This window comes from Cyanistes caeruleus, chromosome 4, assembly GCF_971803275.1.
Source record: "Cyanistes caeruleus chromosome 4, bCyaCae1.hap1.1, whole genome shotgun sequence".
NCBI lineage: Eukaryota > Metazoa > Chordata > Aves > Passeriformes > Paridae > Cyanistes > Cyanistes caeruleus.
The window spans coordinates 81,082,868-81,104,181 of record NC_141704.1 but is presented as its reverse complement, the minus strand read 5'-3'; the positions used below and the strand labels follow the sequence as shown (position 1 = coordinate 81,104,181).

General features: G+C 41.6%; 1 protein-coding gene and 1 long non-coding RNA gene across 3 annotated transcripts in view; one reads left to right on the top strand and one right to left on the bottom strand.

The window, feature by feature from the left end:
• Nucleotides 1-11,916: 11,916 nt before the first annotated feature.
• Nucleotides 11,917-16,281, bottom strand: LOC111928200 (uncharacterized). Its single transcript, XR_002863963.2, has 2 exons — nt 16,118-16,281; nt 11,917-13,605 (listed from the first exon to the last, which is right to left on the bottom strand). It is a non-coding gene; the product is annotated as an uncharacterized LOC111928200 (long non-coding RNA).
• Nucleotides 16,251-21,314, top strand: part of PTPRO (protein tyrosine phosphatase receptor type O) — a 143,481-nt gene continuing 138,417 nt past the window's right edge. The window contains exon 1 of one of the 2 annotated variants that reach the window (XM_086886000.1): nt 16,251-16,561. In XM_086886000.1, the coding sequence (XP_086742126.1) occupies nt 16,352-16,561 (210 nt within the window). In that variant the 5' untranslated portion in view covers nt 16,251-16,351. The remainder of the gene's footprint in view (nt 16,562-21,314) is intronic. The other variant, XM_086885999.1, reaches the window with a different exon arrangement.

The following is a 21,314-nucleotide window of genomic DNA, read 5'->3' as shown; positions in this document are numbered from 1 at the left end:
AGAAAGCCCAGGAATGTCCTGGTGAGCTGGAGGCTGGTACAGAGAGAGCCAAAACAGCAGAGCTCCCAATCAGAGGAAATTCCCAAAACAGGAATCAGGATGCTCTGAATGCATCCCAACTCTTTTTTTTGTGAGCTGTGGTGCTCAGGGTAATAAACCTGCCCCAGGAGAGTCTTTGGCTGTGGTCCTACAGATACACATGGGGACAGATTAAAAAATAAACCAGATCTGTAATAGGTTTTCTGAAGGGTGACACTGGACCAATTGAATTTCCTAATAACAACAACACTCGCTAGTTTTGAAAATGAGATACTGTGAATGGAAAATTGCTACTTTCAGAATAACATGGAGGCCAACTATTACAATCTTGGTATGAAATAAATATTGGACACCCATAAATAATTCATGTTAGACACAGAAATATTAGAAGACTTTGGCTTTTTCTGCTTGGAATGTCCTTTTATAGAGCATCACATAGGAAAGCTGTGGCATATGTTTTAAAATATATTTTCCCATAAATATTTTTTTCCATTTCCTCTAGAAACTTTTTGACAACCTGAGCTTAAATGCCAAGGCTGTCAGAAAAGTAGCTGTGTGGTCAGGAGTGCCAGGGAGAGAGCCCTGTCTGGCAACAGGAACTTGATTTTCTGAAAGTCTGTGTATGAAGGAGGTTCAAAACAGCTGAGTTCCTTTTTTCCCCTTAATTTCTGTAACTAACTGCTTGTGAGACCCAGAACCACAAGCAAATAAAACTGTCAATTTCCTAAGACAAAATCCCTCAAAAGTCAGGAGTGGGATAAAAATGTTTTTACTTGGTAGTAGTACTTGTTGGATTGCTTGCTGCTTCACATTGAGTCTTGCTTCCAAACAAAACACAAATTTAACATGACAAATGAAAACAAGATTGAAATCATAAAAATTTTTTCAACAACTTGAGGGTTTTTTTTTTAAGTAATTGCATGAATTTACTACAAATTTGTGAATTGCATCAGCTGATAAAAGTATTTACCTTTGCCAAAATGTTTTAAGTGACTGCTGAGGTATTTTAAAGTCTCCCAAAAAGCACAACCAGATGTTCCAGGTAAAAAGAGGCATAAATGCAGAGTTAATGTGTGGTAAAGGTATTTCATGCTTTGCCTGCTCTCCCGACCACCTTTCACTCAACTCAGCTTTTGTGAAAGTTTCTCTAGAGAAGGACACTCAGCCCATCAGATAATAATCGCTGCATGCACAACAAACCCATCCCACTCACCCTCCATTATGACTGTTCTTTAAACTTGGTTCAGGGACAAGATCTAAATCTCTCCTTGAAGGCACCTTTTTCATTTTGCCCCTTTAAAGCTTCCCTTCCAGTTCCCTGTAATAAATGGAATTGATTCCTGCTAACTAAATTGTAACTGTTAATAAAGTTATTATTAGAAACTACCAAGAATCAGTGTTACAAAGCAGATGTACCTCTTTTGCAGATGTTACATGTCAAAATTGAGGTACAGGATGTAGTTTAGAAGATAAGTGATGTCTCAAGACCAAAATGACCTTGAGATGGACCAAAATTAGAATGAATCTAGGCATTGGGCCTAAAGCTTAGTAAATATCAGACTAATTGGTAGACTAACATAACACAATGCTTAGTACACACACACAAAGCTGTGAGGTTATCCAAAGGACAACGAGGAAGAGGAGAAGCCTTCACAAAAAGATCCCAAAATAAGACTGAAGACCCCCCAACAACAAGTGAGGCATGTGCCGTGAAGAAAAGTGATGTAAAGTCAGAAAAATCGGAAATAGGAGGAAACTTATGGCAAACATTAATGAATATGTATAAGCATACAGTATATAAGTTTAGCTCAAAGTGCTTTGTTTCATACATGAGGTGAGGTGAGAAGCCTTCCCAGTACCCCAGTCAGTTTTGCTTATGCCTTAACCATTTGTAACCACTGGCCAATCATATTCACATATATATATAGAAATATATATCTGAATATATCTACTAAATTGTATCTTTTTTACTAAATTGTATTCTTTTACTGAATTGTATTTTTTTATTATTTTGTATCCAATTTATTAAAGTATATTATCAATTAATTAGATTTGATTGTTTGGAAATTTGAAAGTCATTTATAACATCCCCAATCGGCTAATTGCAATTAAAAGTCACGGGGAGGGTCACTCTCAGCACTTGCTAACTGCAGCTAATCCATTACAGCAGGGGAGGCAAAGAAATATCTCATCCAACTGATGCAGGAAAGAGCTTAGGAAGAGTTAGATCATATTGTCCAGACAAGAACTTGGCTCTGATGGTGCAATTAGCACCTGTAATCCAAATGGATGAGCTGTAGAATCCTAAAATCACAGGAGTAGTTAGGAAATTTATGTCTCATCCAAAAGAAGTTAAAAAGATAGAGGAAGGAAGCTGTGAGTACCTGCTTGTGCATGAGTAAATCACTTCTGTCCACTCCAAATTTCTTCACTCTCTTAGGAGCACCTAAGGGTCCTTCTTGTGGTCACAATTTTTCTGCTGACCAGGTGTCAGAATTGTTATCAGCACGCTCTCAGGCGCTTCCTTGGAGGTGGTTGATCAGTTCCAGGCAGGGTTTTAGCTGGACACCTGGAGAGCAGAGCTTTTCTGTAACTTGTTATCTTTGTTACAGCTGTTGTGAGACACCACTTCCAAACGAGAATCTTTTGCTGGGTGCAGTGGGGATTTCTGGGTGCTGCTGGATTTTTGGGGGGCAGAGAAGCAGAAAGAAGCAATAAGGGTTTATCCTGCTGGGGGCAGCCCCTGCATTAACTGTGATGCACCTTAAGCTTCCACAGTTGAATTTCCAAAATCAAACTGCCTCTGGCTTCCTGCATTTGCTGCTGATTATGGGTACCAGGGGTTTTCCACTTTCCCCTGGGTTGTTTAATGTTAAACTACATTTAGGTTTGTTTCTTTTTTGAAGCATGAAAAAGCACAGCTGTTTTCTGGGAAGGGCTGAGGGAGGAACTCATCATCCTCCCTGCTTGAAATCTCATGAGGTCCCTTTCTATGCCTGTGGTTTCTGTTTTCTCTCCTATAGAAAGCACTACATTGTGATGGTATTAAATAATAATAAATTAATATTATAATATTAAAACTGAGTGCTGATGCAGGCTGAAATCAGGAATCACTGAAGTTAAAGCTGTGTACAGTGATGTAATGCTGCTTCCCTGTTTTTTTTTGTTTGGTTTTTTGTGTTTTTTTCACCTATATCATAACTGGAGCTATCTCTTTGCCAGAAATCTTTCTCTTTTTAACATTATCTTGCAAAACGTTTAAAAACAGATTTACAGCAATAGAAAACTGCTTACCTGTTCAATAGAGAATTGAAAATCTTATACCTTGAACTGCCACAGAGTGGCAATGTTTCAGAGAATTTTGTTCAAGTCTGCTGACAGCATTGGGCTGATGGTGGAGCATTTCCCTGAAACCCTCTCTGCACTCTGCATAATTCAGTGTGGCAGTGACAAAAGTGTAAAAGAAGGAGGAAGAATGCACTGAAATGCTGTGGTAGAGAATTGCAGTGATTGGGGTGAGGATAGGGCACAAGGATTTAATGATGGTTTGTTTTTTTTTCAATTCTCATCATATTTTTAATTAGGGTAGGAGAGACCAACACTGCTGGTCTCTGAGCTCTTCATGTTGTCTTCCTGATATTTTCCCCCACTATGTCCTACCCAATTAATTTATTTTTCTGTAGGGAAAATCAAAACTGTGATTTCTTGGAAACTAAACAATGGGAAGAGTGGCATACTTGCCTGTTTCTTACATATTTGTACTCAAATATTCTGTAATGTGAAAATAACGTTATCATTAAGGTTCTGAATTGCAATAACGTTGTTTGTTTACCATCTTCCACATCGTTGTTTTTTTCATTAAGTGCAGAAACCCATGTTCTCAGAGATACTGTTTTAACCTCTCAATGCACTGACACTTGTGCCTGTTTGGAAGCTTTACTCCAATAAATGCCGGTGAAGGAGTAAATTTGAATCTAATTTCTCAAATTAGCCATATTTTACAAGGACCAGAGATAGGACACTGCCCAAACCCTGGATCCAGCTAGCTTCAAGCTTAGTCAGAGTCTTGTGGCTGAGGCAGCTATCTCTGTGTTTTCTCAGTGTCTGTACTTTCATACAGAATTATTTGCATTTAAATATTTGGAGAGGGAAAAAATTAATTTGTTGGGTTTTGGTTAATCGCTGGAATTATGTCTTGAGATTATGCCCTGTAATGGTGTAAAATCAAAGATAATTTTTCTCTTTTCCTTCTTCTTTTGCCTAATCTTGAGGCGGAGCCCCAGGGCTCTGCAAATGCACCTGCTCTGTCCAGACTCCATCAGGTAAAAGCATTCAAACTTGTTTTGTGTGCTGTGGAAGGGTATGCTCAATGTTTAGCTTTATTTTCACCCACAAACAAGGTCCAGGGGGACATTAGGGCTGCTGCTGTGAGGAGAATTTTACTGTCAGTGTCAATTTATGTGTCAATTGGTGAAGTGTTGCACATCAATACCCTGGGGTGTGTGTATGTGTGTGTGTGTGCTCCTTCTCTATCAAGTACCTCTAATGGATCTCCTTGCTCCATCCCTCTCATTTCAGAGGAGCATCTCTAAATGTCCCTCTCAGCACATGGGAATTATTAATATTTATATATTATAATAGATAATATTAAATTAATAAAATTAATTAATAAATAAAATTAATAAATATGTTATAAATATAATATAATATAATATAATATAATATAATATAATATAATATAATATAATATAATATAATATAATATAATATAATATAATGTAATGTAATGTAATGCAATATAATGTAATATAATGTAATATAATATAATATAATAATTATTAACTCAATAAAATAAATTAATAAATAAAATTTATTAAATTAATTATAAATAAATTATAATTATAGTAGAATATATAATAACTATAATAAATAGAATATCATATATTATAATATAAATAAATATTAAATTAATTAAATAAATTAATAAATAAATATTAATAACCTGAGCACTGGGAATTAATAGCCGTGTCCCACTGACTGAGTGATGCTCTTTTTAAATCTCACCGAGTTTTGCACAGGCCTGCTTTAGCAACTATTAGTTCACAATGACATTCGTGTTCCGGAGGGGATCTTAAACTCATTGAAGGGTTTTTCCTTACTCACTGCAAGATATGAAGCAATAGAGTTATCTTTGATACCAATTTAATTAATTCTGCTGCCAGACACTAATGTATTCAGAAGGCTACCACGGATATTACACACCCTGTGCTGCTCATAGCCAGTCTAATTTAGTGTTCTGCACTTGTATTGGGCTTTTTACCATGGCAAAATCGAGTCAGACAATAATGCACGGATTTGGAAAAGCTTTATAGTTCATAAACATTGGCACATTCACATTTGACTTTGTCAGCAGAGGAAAATTAGTTCAAACAAGGTGCAATGATGCATTCACTGCTCTGGGAGCTTCTAGTTCAGAACTTGACACTGATAAACTGTTATAATTAATTCTTTCCATTTAATGAGATGGCTTATACTGTCAGCAAATGCGAGCTGTGATGTCAACATATTATATTGACCATCTTCCTGTATTAATTAGAACACGACTTGATGGAGTCTTTTCTTATGGAAGACCAAAAGACAAATGCAGTGAACTTTGTTTAACTAACTACACGTATTGAGGCAGCTCGTGTGTGCTTACCCAGAGTCAGGGAATGGTTTTCAGTGATAAAGCAGGAGAAATTGGGGAAAGTAAACTTCTTGGCTCTATTCCTGCATTTGTCATTGAGTCAGGCAAGTCATTAGACACAGTTTGAGTCCAGCTTACCTCTCTGTTTAATGGAGATAATAAGACTTTCCTGTTAGGGAGAGGGATTTTAAAGCTTAATTAATTAATATCGTGGAGCTCTTTGCCACACTAAAATGAAAGTCAAAATATTGCTTGCTGTAGGTTAAATTGTATGGAAGCAAAGTGTAATCTGATAGTGCTTTAATTTTATGCATATTTACTGAAAATTATACTAACTTGATTATATTGATGCTAACATCACATACTTCAGAGTTATTGGAGAGCTTGCACTAAAAATGGGTGCAACAATAGTTCACAGATTTGCATGTAGAGGGCTAAGAACAGCTGGTTACTGATCCTCTTCTCATTTGATGATTTTGTTTTGCTTTATAAGCGCAGAGAACGTGCCAGAAAAATTAAAAAAAAATTGTGGTATGTTTTGACATTAACAGACACTAATAAGTGGTACTCAGTGGAGCCAAAAAATAAAGTGATTAAGTAGGTCAGCTTACTTAAAGTATAGGGAATAAAAATAAGGTTAAAACAGAAGTGTAAATGGGTAGAAAGCATTAAATCCATCAAACACAGCAATATTTGTACAGGTGTGCCCAGGTAATGCATTGGTTGTGACAAAAGAGGTGTTTTTAATGCAAAACAGCCTGGCAAAAGAGGGTATTTGAGATCATGTGCTGGATTCCTACAGCATTGTACATGGGAATGAGGGGAAAAGCAAGTGCTTGAACAGCTGAAGGTGATTGATGTCAACCTCGAATTATCTGTGCCACGTCAGGCTGCTGCAGCACCCGTCTCCTTTGGATTCTGGGGGTTAACCTCGCTGCTGGACACGGGCTCTGCTCCTCAGGCCCTCTGCCAGACTCATGCTTGATCAGGTTTTTTTGGATAAGGGCTTGCCCAGAGTAAACATCACCTTAAATATCTGCCTGTGTGTTCTGCATGGATGATGATCTTAGCAGGAAGGTTCCAACTGACTTCTGTTACTATCTCCTTAAAAGTACATTTTCCAACATTATTATTAGTTCCCTCTCAGTGACAAGAACATGGCTGTCTTGTGTCTCTTAGATGTCTACTCTGCTCATGAGACTTTTGGGAGAAAGACATTTTCAGCCTTCATCCAGCAATGTTTATTCCTGTAATTGCAACAATGGACTTGTTCCTAGCAGAGTAACCAGCTTCACCTTTCTGATTACTGTCATGGTGACTACTCAAATCAATATTGCACCTAAAAATGATAAAATGCCTTGATTCAGGTTGGATGGATGAGTGCTTTGAGGATGATTGACAGAGCTCTTGCAGATAAGTCTCTGAGACTTAGAATGCCCTGAAAATTATCCTGAAAATCTGTGTTTTCATCTGGGTGTTGTCTGTCATTTTAGTTTCATCCTCCTTTCCACAGTAATTTCAGTTGACCTCAATATGTTGTGTTGGTTTTTTCCCTAGCACAGTCTGATTTTTGTAATAAAGCATGTTGCCATATATAACAGGATCCCATTTCTCATCTCTGTCATGCAGAATTGCTTTGATGGCAGCGCATTCAAATCCACCTTGATACTACAATCGTAGTTGTTTCACTCAGTGATGGGACAGAAACTGAAGGCTTGCTTCCTTTTTTAACAAGAGCTTTCATGGCCAGACATTTGCAACAATGCTTCTTAAATTTGTGCCCTGGTGATGTGAAGCTGTGCCTTTCTGCTAATTGTGTGCACTACTGGAGTAGTGGAGCCATCTTCATTTCGAGCTGTCCAAGTTCAGAAAGCTCCTCCAGGTAGAAGCAGAACTGAGTGAAATTCCTGGGGGCAGGTGCCTAAGGAGGCTGGGACAGTGGGGGTGGTTTGTGCTGGCTACATCAGGATGGGTTGACAATGGGTGTGAATCCCAAAGCTGAAGTATTCTTGAGATGGATGTGAATTATTTTTAGTGTCTGAGTGGAATTCACCAGGAGTGGACCAAGTTCTGAAGCCTTTTATGCTGAATAAAGGGTGTTTTCTCCTATAAACTTATCCACAGGCTTGAGGAGACATTTGTTACAGGAATGTGGTGCTCTGACAGAGTAAGCCAGTGTCTGGGAGCAGCCACAGCACTTCCCAAATTTCTAATGGTGAGCTCCATTTCCACTTCCTTCGCCAGACAGAAATGCAAGGGACATCAACTCTCACGGACACTGCCCTTCATCAGCTGCTTCTGGTTACACCCAAAGTTTGGGAGCTAATGGAGCTGGGTGCCTTTGGTTTTGCTGGTTTTTAGCCCTCTGCATGTATTTGGGCCACGTCAGCCTGCAGCCTGCTTCAGAGGGGCTGCTGCCGTGCGCAGCCTGAGCAACGCTGCACGTCTAATTATTGCAGCTGAAGCTATTATGCGTGGGAACACATTACCTCTCTCAAAGTCCCCATAATGTCATTTTGATGTTTTCTGTGCTATTGATCTGCCTCCAGCTTTGTGCAGCTTTCCTGAGCTGACAGAGAATGTCAGAGCTGTCTTGTCCGGGCCGCTCCAGCCGTTTACGAGGCGCTGGGCACGCGTTTGAACAGCTCTGTGGATGCCTGTTTGATGTGTGATGTGCAGCCTCCCAGGGCTACAGAGTTTCACCCCGAGCTAATGCCAAGGTTCTACTCTATGATATGGAAATGCCAAGGTAATTTCATGCTTTGTAAAGCTCTATGAATATTTTTAATTATGACCAAAACGCCATGGAAATGAAGATTGTTCTGGGTTTCATTGTTGCATGTAGTTTTGCATGACTCTAATTTCATAGCAATTTAGTTCATTTGGCACTTTGAGATTTGTGGGTTGTCTGGAAGCATAAGAAAGTGAACCCCATATTTGTCATGGGTTTGATAACCTTGGCTAAGCTAATGTGGGCACTCTTTTGCAGACTGCTAGCAGTGATGGATTTTATTTTTTTATTTTTTTTTACCACCCCCACCTTGGAGACTGAAAGCCTCGAGGCTCTGAAATGCCTCTGAAGTACAATATTTCCCCACACTATTCCCCACAGTAGAATTCAATGCCACACTGTAAGGACCACGTGGGTCAGGGCAGACGACAACGTGTTGGCCTCTGTCAGCTCAAACTTTGGGTTCTCCTCAGAATCAGTGGGAGTTGAAACTTGTAAAAATCCTTTCTGCCTTGTAGTAAACCTGGGGCAGCAGATGCTTTCCTTTAGGACACAGGAACTGGGGACAGCATCTTAGGGCTCAGCTTTTGCTAGCTCCCCCTGACAGCACAGCCACCTGGCTGCCTTGCTCAGCTCTGCTGGGATGGTGTGGCTGGACAGTGCCCAGGCAGAAAGAGACCTGGGGGTGCTGGTGACAGCAGCTGAACAGGAGCCAGCAGAGTGCCCTGGGGGCCAAGAAGGCCAGTGGTACCTGGCCTGGATCAGGAATGTGGGGCCAGCAGGAGCAGGGAGGTCATTCTTCCCCTGTGCTCAGCACTGGTGAGGGCACACCTGGAGTTCTGTGTCCAGTTCTGGCCCCTCAGTTTGGGAAGGATGTTGAGACGCTTGAGCGCGTCCAGAGGAGGCAACGAGGCTGGTGAGGGGCTGGGAACACAAACCCTGTGAGGAATGACTGAGGGAGCTGGGGTTGTTTATCCTGGAGAAAAGGAGACTCAGAGGTGACCTTATCACGCTCCACAGCTCCCTGAAAGGAGGCTGCAGTCAGGTGGGGTTGGTCCCTTTCACCAGGCAGCAATTGACAGAACGAGAGGACACAGCCTTAAGCTGCACCAAGGGAAATATAGACTGGACATCAGGAAAAAGTTCTTCACGAAAAGAGTAGTAAAGTACTAGAATGGTCTGCCCAGGGAGGTGGTGGAGTCACCATCCCTGGATGTGTTTAAAAAAAAGACTGGATGTGGCACTCAGTGCCATGGTTTAGTTGAGGTTTCAGGTATTGTGGTGTTAGGGCATGAGTTGGACTCGATGATCCTGAAGGTCTCTTCCAACCCAGCCGTTCTGTGATTCTGTGATTCTCATTGAAGAGCTTGTCCTAGGAATCAGGGCAGGCAGAGCAAACCATGGTCTTGGCATGTTTTCACACCCAGCTCTTCCTCTCTGGGCTGTGAAGGATCATTCCTGGAGGTGGAAGTCGTGTTAGAAGACACAGTTGGCTGCCTGATGATATTAGATTACTTTCCAAAAAATAAGGCATCCTATGTCTGCTGGAGTAAAAAATGCAAATCCTATTAGTGAGAGAGTGTGTTAGCTCATAATTGATGTATTTGACATATTAGTGTGCTAATTTATGTAAACTGGGCAGACTGTGAAAGATGATCATGAAAAAGGAAAGCAGGCTATTTTTAATTAACATCTTGCAAATAGGTGTGTAAAAACGGAGGGGGAATTTTATAGAGATGTTCCAACACTTACATTTCAAAAAGGTTTTTTTCCCTTCCTACTCTTGGCTATCTTTCAAGTCCTCTGGAATAAGCCCACATATAATGTACAGGAAAGGAGGAATGAAAAAAAAAAATACCATGCATCATTCTGTTCTTTGTGTTTAGCAGTCTTTTTGACCCCTGAGATTTTGAAATGCTAAAGATTGAAGTTCAATAGCAAACATTTTTGCCTTTGCTGGTAAATCTACAGATTTTCTTGCTATTTCCATATAATAGGTAAAATTCTCTTAAGCCCTGCCAACCTGCTTTCCATGGTGATCAGAATACCTGACTGTGCCAATAATATATTTGCTGAATCTTCTCTTTTCTCTCTCTCCTTTGAATGAAATTCACCCCCTAGGAAGTAAATTGTTAGTGAATGAAATGGTGTTTTTTTTTTTAAAAATGAATACATTTATGATTTCATGCGATTTTTTCCCCATTCTCATGTAGCTGCAGGCCCACTTTGCACACAGAGCTGCTTTTGAAATTGTTTACTCTGAGTGGCCAGTAATTGGCACAATTAATCAAACGGTGTGAATGATTGCTATAGTCAGGTCTTGTTGCCTGATTGATCAGCTGGGGTTTTCTGAGACTATAAAAATATATCTAAAATAAAAATGGTGTTTAGTGATGCCATTTGGGAGCTGGGAGTGAAAAGGCACTGGTTTATTTCTATTGGGATATGGTACCCCCAAACCATGGAGAGAGAGAAAAAAAATTCAGCACAGATGCTAAGGAAGAAAAGGATGTTATCTGTGCAGAAGTTCAGCTCCTACTGTAAATTTCTGGGGAGAGAAATGTTTCCTGTAACCATGACTCAGATTTCTATGAATCAATAAAGCCTCTGAGGGTCAGAGGAAGTCAGTATATTTCAGAGGTGAAAGGTGCTAAAAGTCTGTGGCTGACTGGAGTCCACTTTTTCTTCTGGAAATTTTTTTTTTTTAATTTTATTTTTATCTTTTGGGTTTTTTTTAATAAAAAGCCTGGATGGTTCTGCAATGTAAAGTACAGTTGAATTGCTGAGAAATAACCCCCAGAAAGATCTACCCATCTTAAGCAGAAAAACAAAATTAAAAAGAACTTTTTTTTTTCTTTAGACTTTTTTCAACTTACATGGCTGTAGAAGTTGCTAAAGACAATCAGAAAATCTCAACCTTCCTCTTCCCCCAGTGGGATTGTGCCTTTGGCCTGCATAGATCATAGACAAAAATGGAGAAGCAGTTGCATCTGGAAGGGAGCACTGGGGATGCAATACAAAATAAGAACAGTGATTTATTTTTATTTTTTATATTTATTATTATTATTTATTTATTTTTACCTTTTTTAAAAAAAATATATATTTTTTTATTTATTTTTATAAACCACTTATATCCACTGAGACTGGAGAGGGAACTATGAGTGTTTTGAAAACAGGCAAGGCTGGTCAAATACTTAATAGCTCACTAGAAAGGTAAATATATGAATATTTTTAATATAGAACTATGTTCACAGAACTCAGTCTGTTTCTCAGGCATCCTGTAGCATCCAGATACCCTGGGACAGATAAAGGAAAGTTTAAATGTTAAATAATCTCATTGGCCTTGTGGGTAAGTTTATTCCTTCCCTTCAGAATAAAAAAAACAACCCACAAAAAAACAGCCCAGTGCCTCTCCACACCCCATTGCAGTGCTAAAGGAAAGAAACATCAGACAAAAATCTTTCATATGCTTATTTATGAGGAAAAGATTCAATGTCAAAGACAGATTTCTGTCTGCTTTAAAAAAGGAAATGACCTTTTGCAGAATAGTTCACAGCTTCTCCTGCACTGAAAGACTAAAAAGCGTCTGGAAGTTGATCAGGTTGCACATCTGAAGTGTGTCAATCATTCTTGTTATGAAAAGACAGATTTAAAAACAAAAAACCTGACAACTTGTTTGTTAGGGGGGCACACTTTTAGGAGTCACAGGGCCCATCCTTCTCAAACTGAAATCCAAGATAAATTTGCACTCGAACACGTACGTGCCAACCCACGTACGTTATTCTAGCCACCCTTTGCACTTGTTTTTGTTATTGTTTTATCCACTGCTGTCATTGAAATGGAAGGACTTGAGGTGAGAATACATTTAAGAAGGATCCACACTTTATTTTCATAAGAGCATTTGTCACTGAAAAATAACTTTGCCTCAAAAACTTCATGGACCAGGATGACTTCTACTTAAAATGGAGTTTTTTTATAAACCTCTTTTCATGCCATGCTTATCCAGACTTGCTGAAGCCTGTAAATCTTCATATAAATCCGGGTTTATAGTGCAACTAGGAATAAATGCTAATTTACAGCTTTTTTCCCCAGGCCAGGCAAAGTTGGTAGATCTGACAGAATGTTGCTTTGGGGTTTTCAGGAATAAGGGAAGAATTTACCATAAACCTTAAATCAAGTCCACATAAGCTACCAGCAGGAACATTTATACAACCATTTGAAACCATGAAACATCTTGATTTCTATTTTTCTCTGCTAATCTAGGATGGTATATGGTAATTAATACTGGTTTAGTTAGGATGAAACATTCATTAAATTGTTGATTAAAGCAAACACCAGTATTTTAACTCATCAGGTCAGTAAATAAAGGTAAAAATCTAGCACTCTAACTAACATAACCCTCAAGGGGTTGATGAACTACCTGAGAAGTTCTTGCAACTGTGTTTTTGTTTGATGGGGAGTCCTTGTAGGTGGTACCCTCAAAATGCAAGAGGATTTTCTTTAAACCATTTTTGTCTGCTCAGGCTGTGTCCTTGAAATACTTTATCATGCTCCTGCATGCTGCACATCAGAAAATAATTCCTGCCCAGCTTTTATAGTAAATCTGGTGAGTAGAGACAGGACCCTGTGTCAAAACACGATGTGCACCTCTCTGTCAGGGCCCTCTGCTCTAAGTTCTCTGCTTCACTGGGGTCCTGCCAGCTGTATTCAGAGAGAAACAAAGTCTTTAAGGCTGCTTTAAGCCCAGAGTTTGTCATAGACCAAGAAAAAAAATAGGATGTCTCCCAAGCAGAGCAGACCTCGAAGGAACAACGAGAGATGCTTGTAATGCAACGTGATCTTGTCATAAATCCATGCTGTAAGGGAGGAGTTGATGATCCTTGTGGGTCCCTTCCAGCTCAGGATAGTCTGTAATGCCCTTTGATGAGTTCTGGGAGAAGGTGGCAGAGATCCACAAGTGCCAGTTTTATGGGACTGAAGGGAAGTTTTATGTGGCGAGAAGCACTCTGTGGTCAGCAAGCTGCTCTGTATTGCAGGAGCTCCAGAAATGCAAAGGTCAGGCCTTTCACCGAGTCCTTGTACAGGGCTGTCTTGGTAAATGGGAACATGATTCAGCTTCTAGTGTGCCAAGAAGGGTTTTTTCAGGTATCTGGAATGTAAAGAAGAGAGGGTAAAAAAAAAAATAAATTTGTTCAAATCGCCAAAATCCCAGTATCTGATTCATCACAAGCTGTGTTTCACTCCAGAAGAAATGTTCCCCATTTGAGCCCTTTTTTTTCTGATTTTTGTTTTTTAAGTTCTTCTCAAATGCTTCTGTGTTTTTCATCCAAATCAATGAAATTCCAATTTGTGAGGTGTTCTGCTGAACACTTCCTTTCCCCCTGAGCTCATGGAGAGGGTTATAGAGCATCAGTATCATTCTCTAACTGACCACTTACTAATTACCCTATTTCTTTTTCCATGAAGATATAAAAGTTATCTCATGGTCTCTATTTTTAAAACTTTGCTGCTTTATTAGTAGACTGGCTGCTTTTATTGTTTAGATTCTAGAAACAAATAAAGGTGATTCCGTTTTCATAGATCCTCTTCTTTTTTTTCCCTCTGCTCTGTATTTTTTTTTTTTTAAGGATTAGTTTCTATTTACAAATTGGAATCTTCCAAAGCTCTGAACCCTTTTTGAAAAAGCTGAGTAATGCTAGACCCCCATAACTTAAAGAGAATGCAATCCCTGAATTCTCCTGGCTGCATTTTCCTCAGCTTCAACAGCCAGATCAGAAAATTTTATTGTCTTGATACTTTATTGAAGGTTTCATTGCAGAAATGTTTCTCACTTCTTTCAGCTATTGTTCTCTCTCTTTGATTCTGATAGTGTTGTCCTGAGGCTAAAATGCTACTAGAATTTTATACTTTTTTTTTTTTTTTTTCCTTTTAGCTATCTTTAATCTTTAGCCTTGCTTATGCCATTGTCATTTTAATGTCTAAATGTTTGTAAATAAGTGGAATACTAGAGAAGAAAGAAGCAAAAAATACAGTCCTAAGGACAAAAATCACCGACTATTTAAGTTCCATTTACTTTATCAACAAGAGGTTCTCAGCCTAAAGTTCCATCTACAGCTCTCAAATACTGGTGAAATTTTAGTTTTCTAAAGAAATTCACATCTTTATCTTTCAGATAACCTCTCTTCCTCTTAAACCTAAATACTGAAGGATATTTAGCAATGGTTAACCCCTTGTATACCAATTTCAGATAATGCTTCAAATGCTACCAGAGTGGTGAGCACCCAAGAGAAGTCTCTGTCCTTCACTGGTAGCATTGAATGTGTCTCTAAGGTCCCCAGCTTCTTATAAATGAACATATGAATAGCCTTTTGGATTTCTAAATTTCGGCTTTGTGCCAGTATCTACACGGGGCCTGAATGTCTTCTTGGCTTTCTGGATTAATCCCCATCAAGTGTGGCAAATCTTTGCTCAAGGGCCCATTTCAGTAGAAAATAAGCACATCCCTCTCTGGCTTTGGCCACTTTGAAATCAAGCTTTTGTTGACTGAGTGTCCAAATTATAAGGAAATCAAAAATGTGCCATGTATAAACCAGGCAGGGCTCTGAAACACAGATTCCTTGTTGTCCAATTTAGCAGTGCTGTTAGAAAACAGCTTTGTAATTGCTGGATATAAAGGACATTCCCACAAGACTGTGATAGAATTGATCTTGCCCATACGACTTAGAAAACCTGAAAACCATCCCAGAATCTACTTTCAGCCACTACTTTATTTCTTTAAGGAAGAGTGAGATGGTGGCCCATTACTCTAAGTGATGGCTCTACACCTAGATCCAAAGTTGCTCTGAAGTTTAACGCCTTGGACATAACTGTTTATTACACTTGCAACCCTATTTTGTTTGAATTGATCTTTGTTATAGCTCTGATAGCGTCACCAAGGATGCACCTTAATTTATACCGGTGTGAATGAGAGCATGGTCTGTGACAAACCAGACTCTGAAGTCTTCTGATTCTGAAGTATTCTGAAGTCTGGAAAGACTTTTCATTGTGGTGGTCGAATGGGGAAGGTCTTTAAGTACTTCGGGATGTTGTTTTGGTTCCTCAGAGTGTTTGGTTTTGTTGTTGTTTGTTTTTTTCTCTGGGGACATCATCTTGAGTTAGACTCGCTGGGGTGTTTGGAGACGGTCCTGATTAACCTGCAGGTTGGGATGCGGGGGGAAGACCCAAGAGAGGAGGTGACCTCGGTTTTCTCAGGGGACAGAACAAGCTCTCCATCCCTTGCAGGTTCAGCCGTGTACCTCGAACACTCGAAGAGCTGTCCACACGCCTAAAGTGATTGCCGAGCGCAGCCACGGGGATGTTGTGCAGGGAAATAAAGCCCTAGGGGAGGGCTCGGAGGGGAGGATGCCTTTCTGCCCGCGGGGAGCCCTCGCTGAGGGCACAGAGGGGCCGGGGGCAGGGCGGTGAGGGGGGCCAGGGCGGCTCCCATCTCCCGGCTCCCATCTCCCATCTCCCATCTCCCGGCTCCCATCTCCCGGCTCCCGGCTCCCATCTCCCGGCTCCCATCTCCCATCTCCCGGCTCCCATCTCCCGGCTCCCATCTCCCGGCTCCCATCTCCCATCTCCCGGCTCCCATCTCCCGGCTCCCATCTCCCGTCTCCCACCTCCAGCCCTCGCCTTCCTCCGGGGGCCGCCCCCAGGAGCCGGCGCTGCCGGAGCCGGCGAGCGGCGCGATCGCCCAAACTCCTGGGAGGGGAGACACCACCAGCCGCCGCCTCCTCTTCCTTCTCCACCTCCTCCTCCTCCTCCCCTCCCCGCCGCAAACCCCAAATAAAAGGGGCGGGGGGCGGCAGGATGCGCCGCTCGGAGGGGAGGTCGGCGCCGCCGCCGGCCGCCTGATGCCGCCGCAGTTCGCCATTGCCGGGCACGGCTCGGAGCCGAGCGGAGGGAGGCGGGGGGCAGAGCCGGGGGTCCCGGGGGCAGAGGAGCAGCGGCCCCCCCTGCCCGGCCGCCCCCGCAGGCCGCCGTCCTCCCCGATGCCCGCCCGCCGCCGGCGGGGGGCCCCGGGGGCCCGCTCCTGTCTGCTCTGGCTCTTTGTGTTGCTGAAGGTAAGTGCCGGGGAACGGGAGGGCTGCGGGCTCCCTCCCGAGCGTGCTCCGCGCCGCCTTTGTGTGCCCGCCCGGCGGGCCCAGCCCCTCCGCCGCCGGCCCCGCTTTGTGCTGAGGGGAGCGGCCCCGTCCGGGGCGAGCCGCGCTCGCTGCGCCTCGCACATCGGCCCGAAAGTGGCGGCGGCTCCCGGGAGCGCTGCCCCCCGCCCTCTGCCCCCGCTGTGAGGGGCGGCGGGGCCGCCACAGGGGCGAGGAGCCTTGGGGAGCGCTGCGCTGTCCTTCAGCACCGCTGCCTTCGCGCTCCTCGCACCTTCACCCCTGCCAGCGGCCGCTGGGGAGGATGCCGCTAACAAAGGGACTGGATCGTGTTGGGTTTTCCGTGGCACAGACGAACAGTTCTTTCCTGGTCGGCGCCGTGCTGTGTTCCAACCTCAGCCTGTCTTCTCGGCAGATTGATTTTTTTCAAAGTTCTGCCTCGTACCGCAAGCTTGGTTTCACATGACATTTTATTTATTTATTTATTTATTTATTTTATTATCTCTACACTTCAGCTCATTTAATGGTTTCTTAAGTGAATTTAATATGCTTCCTGTAACTTCTGAAAGAAAATGTATGTACTGCCCAGGTGAATACAGCTGGCTGCAAATGTCATTGCCCTAAAGAACAGAGCTCAGCACTACTAAAAACTTCGTTGTATATTTGTCAGTCACTCTTAAGCAGAGCTCTGCAGCTAAGGACCTGACCTTTCAGAGCCTTATAAATGTAAATGTTCTATGGAAATCATCAGGACTCCCTGTGTGAATAAGAGTTTGCAGGATCATGTCCTAGAACAGCAGTGGTGTCGCTTCTAAAATTGACATTGCATTGACAGAACTATTTAAAGGGAAGCTTTCACAGCATCTGTTCACATGTAGTAGTCAACTGTCAGCTGTCTCATTTTCATAACTGCTGAAACATACATTTATGCAAGATAAAATGTTAATATACAGACAAATTTGTTTTCTGTGGAATGTGGTAGTTTAAAAAAAAAAATAAATTAAGACAGTAAGTCTGTGGATTACTGATTATGGCCAGTAGAAAGATGTAGTTTCTAGTTTTTTCACAAACATAGAAGTACACACAGTTTTAAGTAGCTGTTTTATCCCACAACCAGAGAATGTGCTGGCTCTGTGTCCTGTCTTGAAAAAAAAAAAAAAAAGAAAAAAAAAGTTTAGGTGTTTATGTGCTGTATTTTGTTTTTTTACTAGCATTGCACTGGTAAAACGAGACAGAAAATAGGTAGTTTAAATCTATATTAAATGAAAAATAAATCTCAAGTAATAGGGTAAGGTTTGAAGGTAGCCAAGGGCCCAGGTTTTCGTTCTGTTGGAAAATAACCATCACTTCTCAGCTGAATAAACCCAGGACTGGGAGGACAAAGAAAGCTGATGAGCATTAGCAGAATTTTGTCGTGTAAGAGAAGGTAAAGCTGCAGCTTCAGATGGAGGTGCATCAGTATCTCCCTGTGTGACTGGATTACGACTTTGGTTGGATAGCAAGCCCACTGTAATTAATTATCTCTTCATTGTTATTGGACACTACAATAAAAGAAATGAGACTTCAGGAGACAGTCAAAGTAAGTCTGCTTACAGGAGAGAAGTTGGGGAAGCAAGAACAATGCTTGTTTCACATCATTGCTATAGGACCATTTTCCTGAGCCTGAAATTCACTGAATATTCTCCCAGATCTGTGCATTTTTTTCCAGTGACAAATCACTGAGAAGAATTCATTTCAAAACAAGGCATTTCCCCAGTTTAGCCCTGTTGAGTTCTACCAACTTGTTGCAGCAATACTTAGATTAACCAGACTCGATTTATTAAATTGGTGCTTCACCTGCAAGTTAATCTCATTGAGAAAGCAGTGGCATTGAACTGATGAATCTGAAGACAGGCAAAACTGATGTCTGTGTGCTTTCTGTTTCAGTGTTAGCAGCACAAATGTCACTTTGCTAAGCTGAATCTGCTTGATGTGGCCTCGATGCCCATCTGGCAATTTGTAAAATCACCAGCAGACTTTGCAAAGTGATGAAGCTGCTCAAAGCACATTTTCTCTTCTCTTGTCTTCCAATTGTCATTATTTCTTGGTGCCAAGTAATAGTGCCAACTTATTCCAAGTCCTGACGCTCTCTGAGGCTGCTGGAAGGGTCAGTGACAAGAGGAGATCAAGCCAGGGGTGTTGCCCACTGCATCTCATGCCTGACATAGTTGCCCATGGGCTAGTAAGGTTTAGTTTCTTCTTTCACAGAGTGATGTGAATGCTTTCTGTGCTCCAGGGTAGGAGCATAGTATTACTTTTGGAAATCCAGGAATGTGATCTTGAATCTTTACCATTCTCCTTCTTCAGCAGGCTTTTAGTTTTGGTTTTTTTTTCATGTGATGGCTAATTTAGAAATTAGCAGAAGCAAGGCATTGTGTGCGAGCTCAGACCCCAGGGTGGATTCAGATTATTTGTGAGAGGAGCAGGGCCGTGTGTTTTCCTTTAGAGAAGACTCCAACCATGCTGCTGTAGGAATCTCTTTAAATATTGCCATTTTGCGGTGGGTCTGCGTTCTCTGTTAGGTTGTTTCAGTCAGAATGGCTGGAAGGCAGAGTCTTCACAGCACCTTGCTCTCTAATCATCTCATTTTGGTGTGGCAAAGGCAGGGCTGAGCACAGCCCAAAGGAAAAGCTGTACTTCAGTTAAATAAATAAGAATGAAAAGTAGACACATTCCCTCATTCCTGTGACTGACGTTATGTTTCCCATCTTTTCTCACTGCAAGCCAGCAACCTTCCCTTGGTCATGACTCCACTGTGCTTTGGCCAGCTGAAATTCTGCTCTGGATGATGTCCCTGATGTGTCAGATGTCCCATGCTGTTGGTAGTTTTCACCTGGGATGTTTAAGGTTGCTTTTTTTTTTGTTTGTTTCTGGGGAAGAAGGTAAAGCTTAATTAGAAGACAAAAGCATCTTGAACAAGCCAAACCTCATGCTGGGATATTGTTTGCAATCTGTTATACCTCTAAGATGGTCTGAGCAAGGCTCTCAGTAGGAAAATAATGAGAAAACTGGTTGTCACAGTGCTTCCATGTCTGGGCTAAATAGGAGCGATGACACTCTTCTGGAAAAATTTCTATGAGTAAAATAATGCATCTCTTATTTCCAGGTCATTGTTAATCAGTCTTATATATGCTCTTCATTTAAATCAGCTGCACCCTCTTACTTTCCCTTAGCAAGGACAACTTTTTTGTGCCTAGCAGGGTAGAATCTTGTCCAATACCACATCAGTTTTTATAGTTTGGTGTCATAGTGAAGTCTCAATGCAGGTATACATGGACCAAGACATTCAGAGAGACTGAGGTTCTGTAAGACTTTACTCAACCTTACCCAACAAAAGACATATGTTTCTACTGCTGTAATTTTCAATAATATCTACATCTTCAGTTAAAAATCTGAAGCAAAAGCCTTACCATTAGGGTACTGAATTTTTCTGTGGGAAAAACCTTTTTGAGAGAGAGGCTGATTTCACAGCTGAGAGCCCCAGTGTGTCACTGCTGTTTCCTCCTGCTGGGAAAAGCAATGAACGCATAATTTGAATTTTGTTGTGGAGTCCTTTTGGCATCTCTTCTCTCTCTAGGAGATGGTGGCTGAAGCTCTTATTGAGACAAGTTTTATTTTCTTGCCTCATGGTCATGTTCTGCTAGTGTCAAAATAAAGAAAGACCCAAACCTACCTTGCCAGCTCGTTTTTGTGTGCTAAACAAATGTAAGGGTTCGTCATGATGGGACATGCCCAGAGGTAAAAGTATTTTCTTCCTACCACTGCTCTGGGACTGTCCAGCCTGTGTGGGAGAGAAAAGCATCCTCCAAGGAAAAGCAAAGACTTTTATTTTTAAAAAAACTAATTACAAATAGTCATCCTTGGCTCAAAACTTCCATAAGTCAGGCTCTCTCGCTCTCATTTCTTCTTTTTCATGGTTAATATCTAGTTCAGGGTGATCCTGGAGGGCAAAGCCAAAGAAGAGGATGCTCGTGCCAAGTCATGTTTACGGAACTGCAGTAGGCACTTGCAGACCCCTCCCTGCCAGTGAAATAAGAGTCTCCCATTACCCTTTGGCAGATTTCCTTGTGATGAAATGACAGTGGACCATTGAGAAAAGATCCTTCATGCCTGCAGGAGTTACGAGCCCCAGACTCAAATTGTGCAGGGTCAGTAAGGCAATTTCTAGGTGGTATCACCTCGGGCAGAGGCTGCACTCAGGGGTGATCCCTCATCCAGGCTGAGATGGGCTGTGCTGAGTACTCTTACCTGGGGTGATCCCCTGGCAATTCATTACAGGGCTCTTGGGCAGGGCTGGCTGAACTTGAGAATCCCTCTAATCTCTGCATTTCTGCTGTCACCACACAGAGCAATCCAGGCAGATCATGAAATGACCTTACAGAGCTTCAGAATGAATGCCAAACTGAACAGAGTCCTGTGTAAATCCTTCTTGAGACTTATTTTACCAGACAGTCTCAGCTCCGGGGAAGGGAGCTTTTTTTTGCTTAGGCATATGAGTCAAGACAATAAATGTCAAAAAATAAACCTTTGAAGACAGGTCTATTTGCTGAAGAACTTAAAAGACTCATAGCTAACTTTGATTCTAAGTGTTCTTTAAATTTATTAGCCTTTTTCATTGGAGAAGTATGCATTGTCATCCTGAGCACTCATCTTCTACTAAATTAGTGATTCCGTGTTT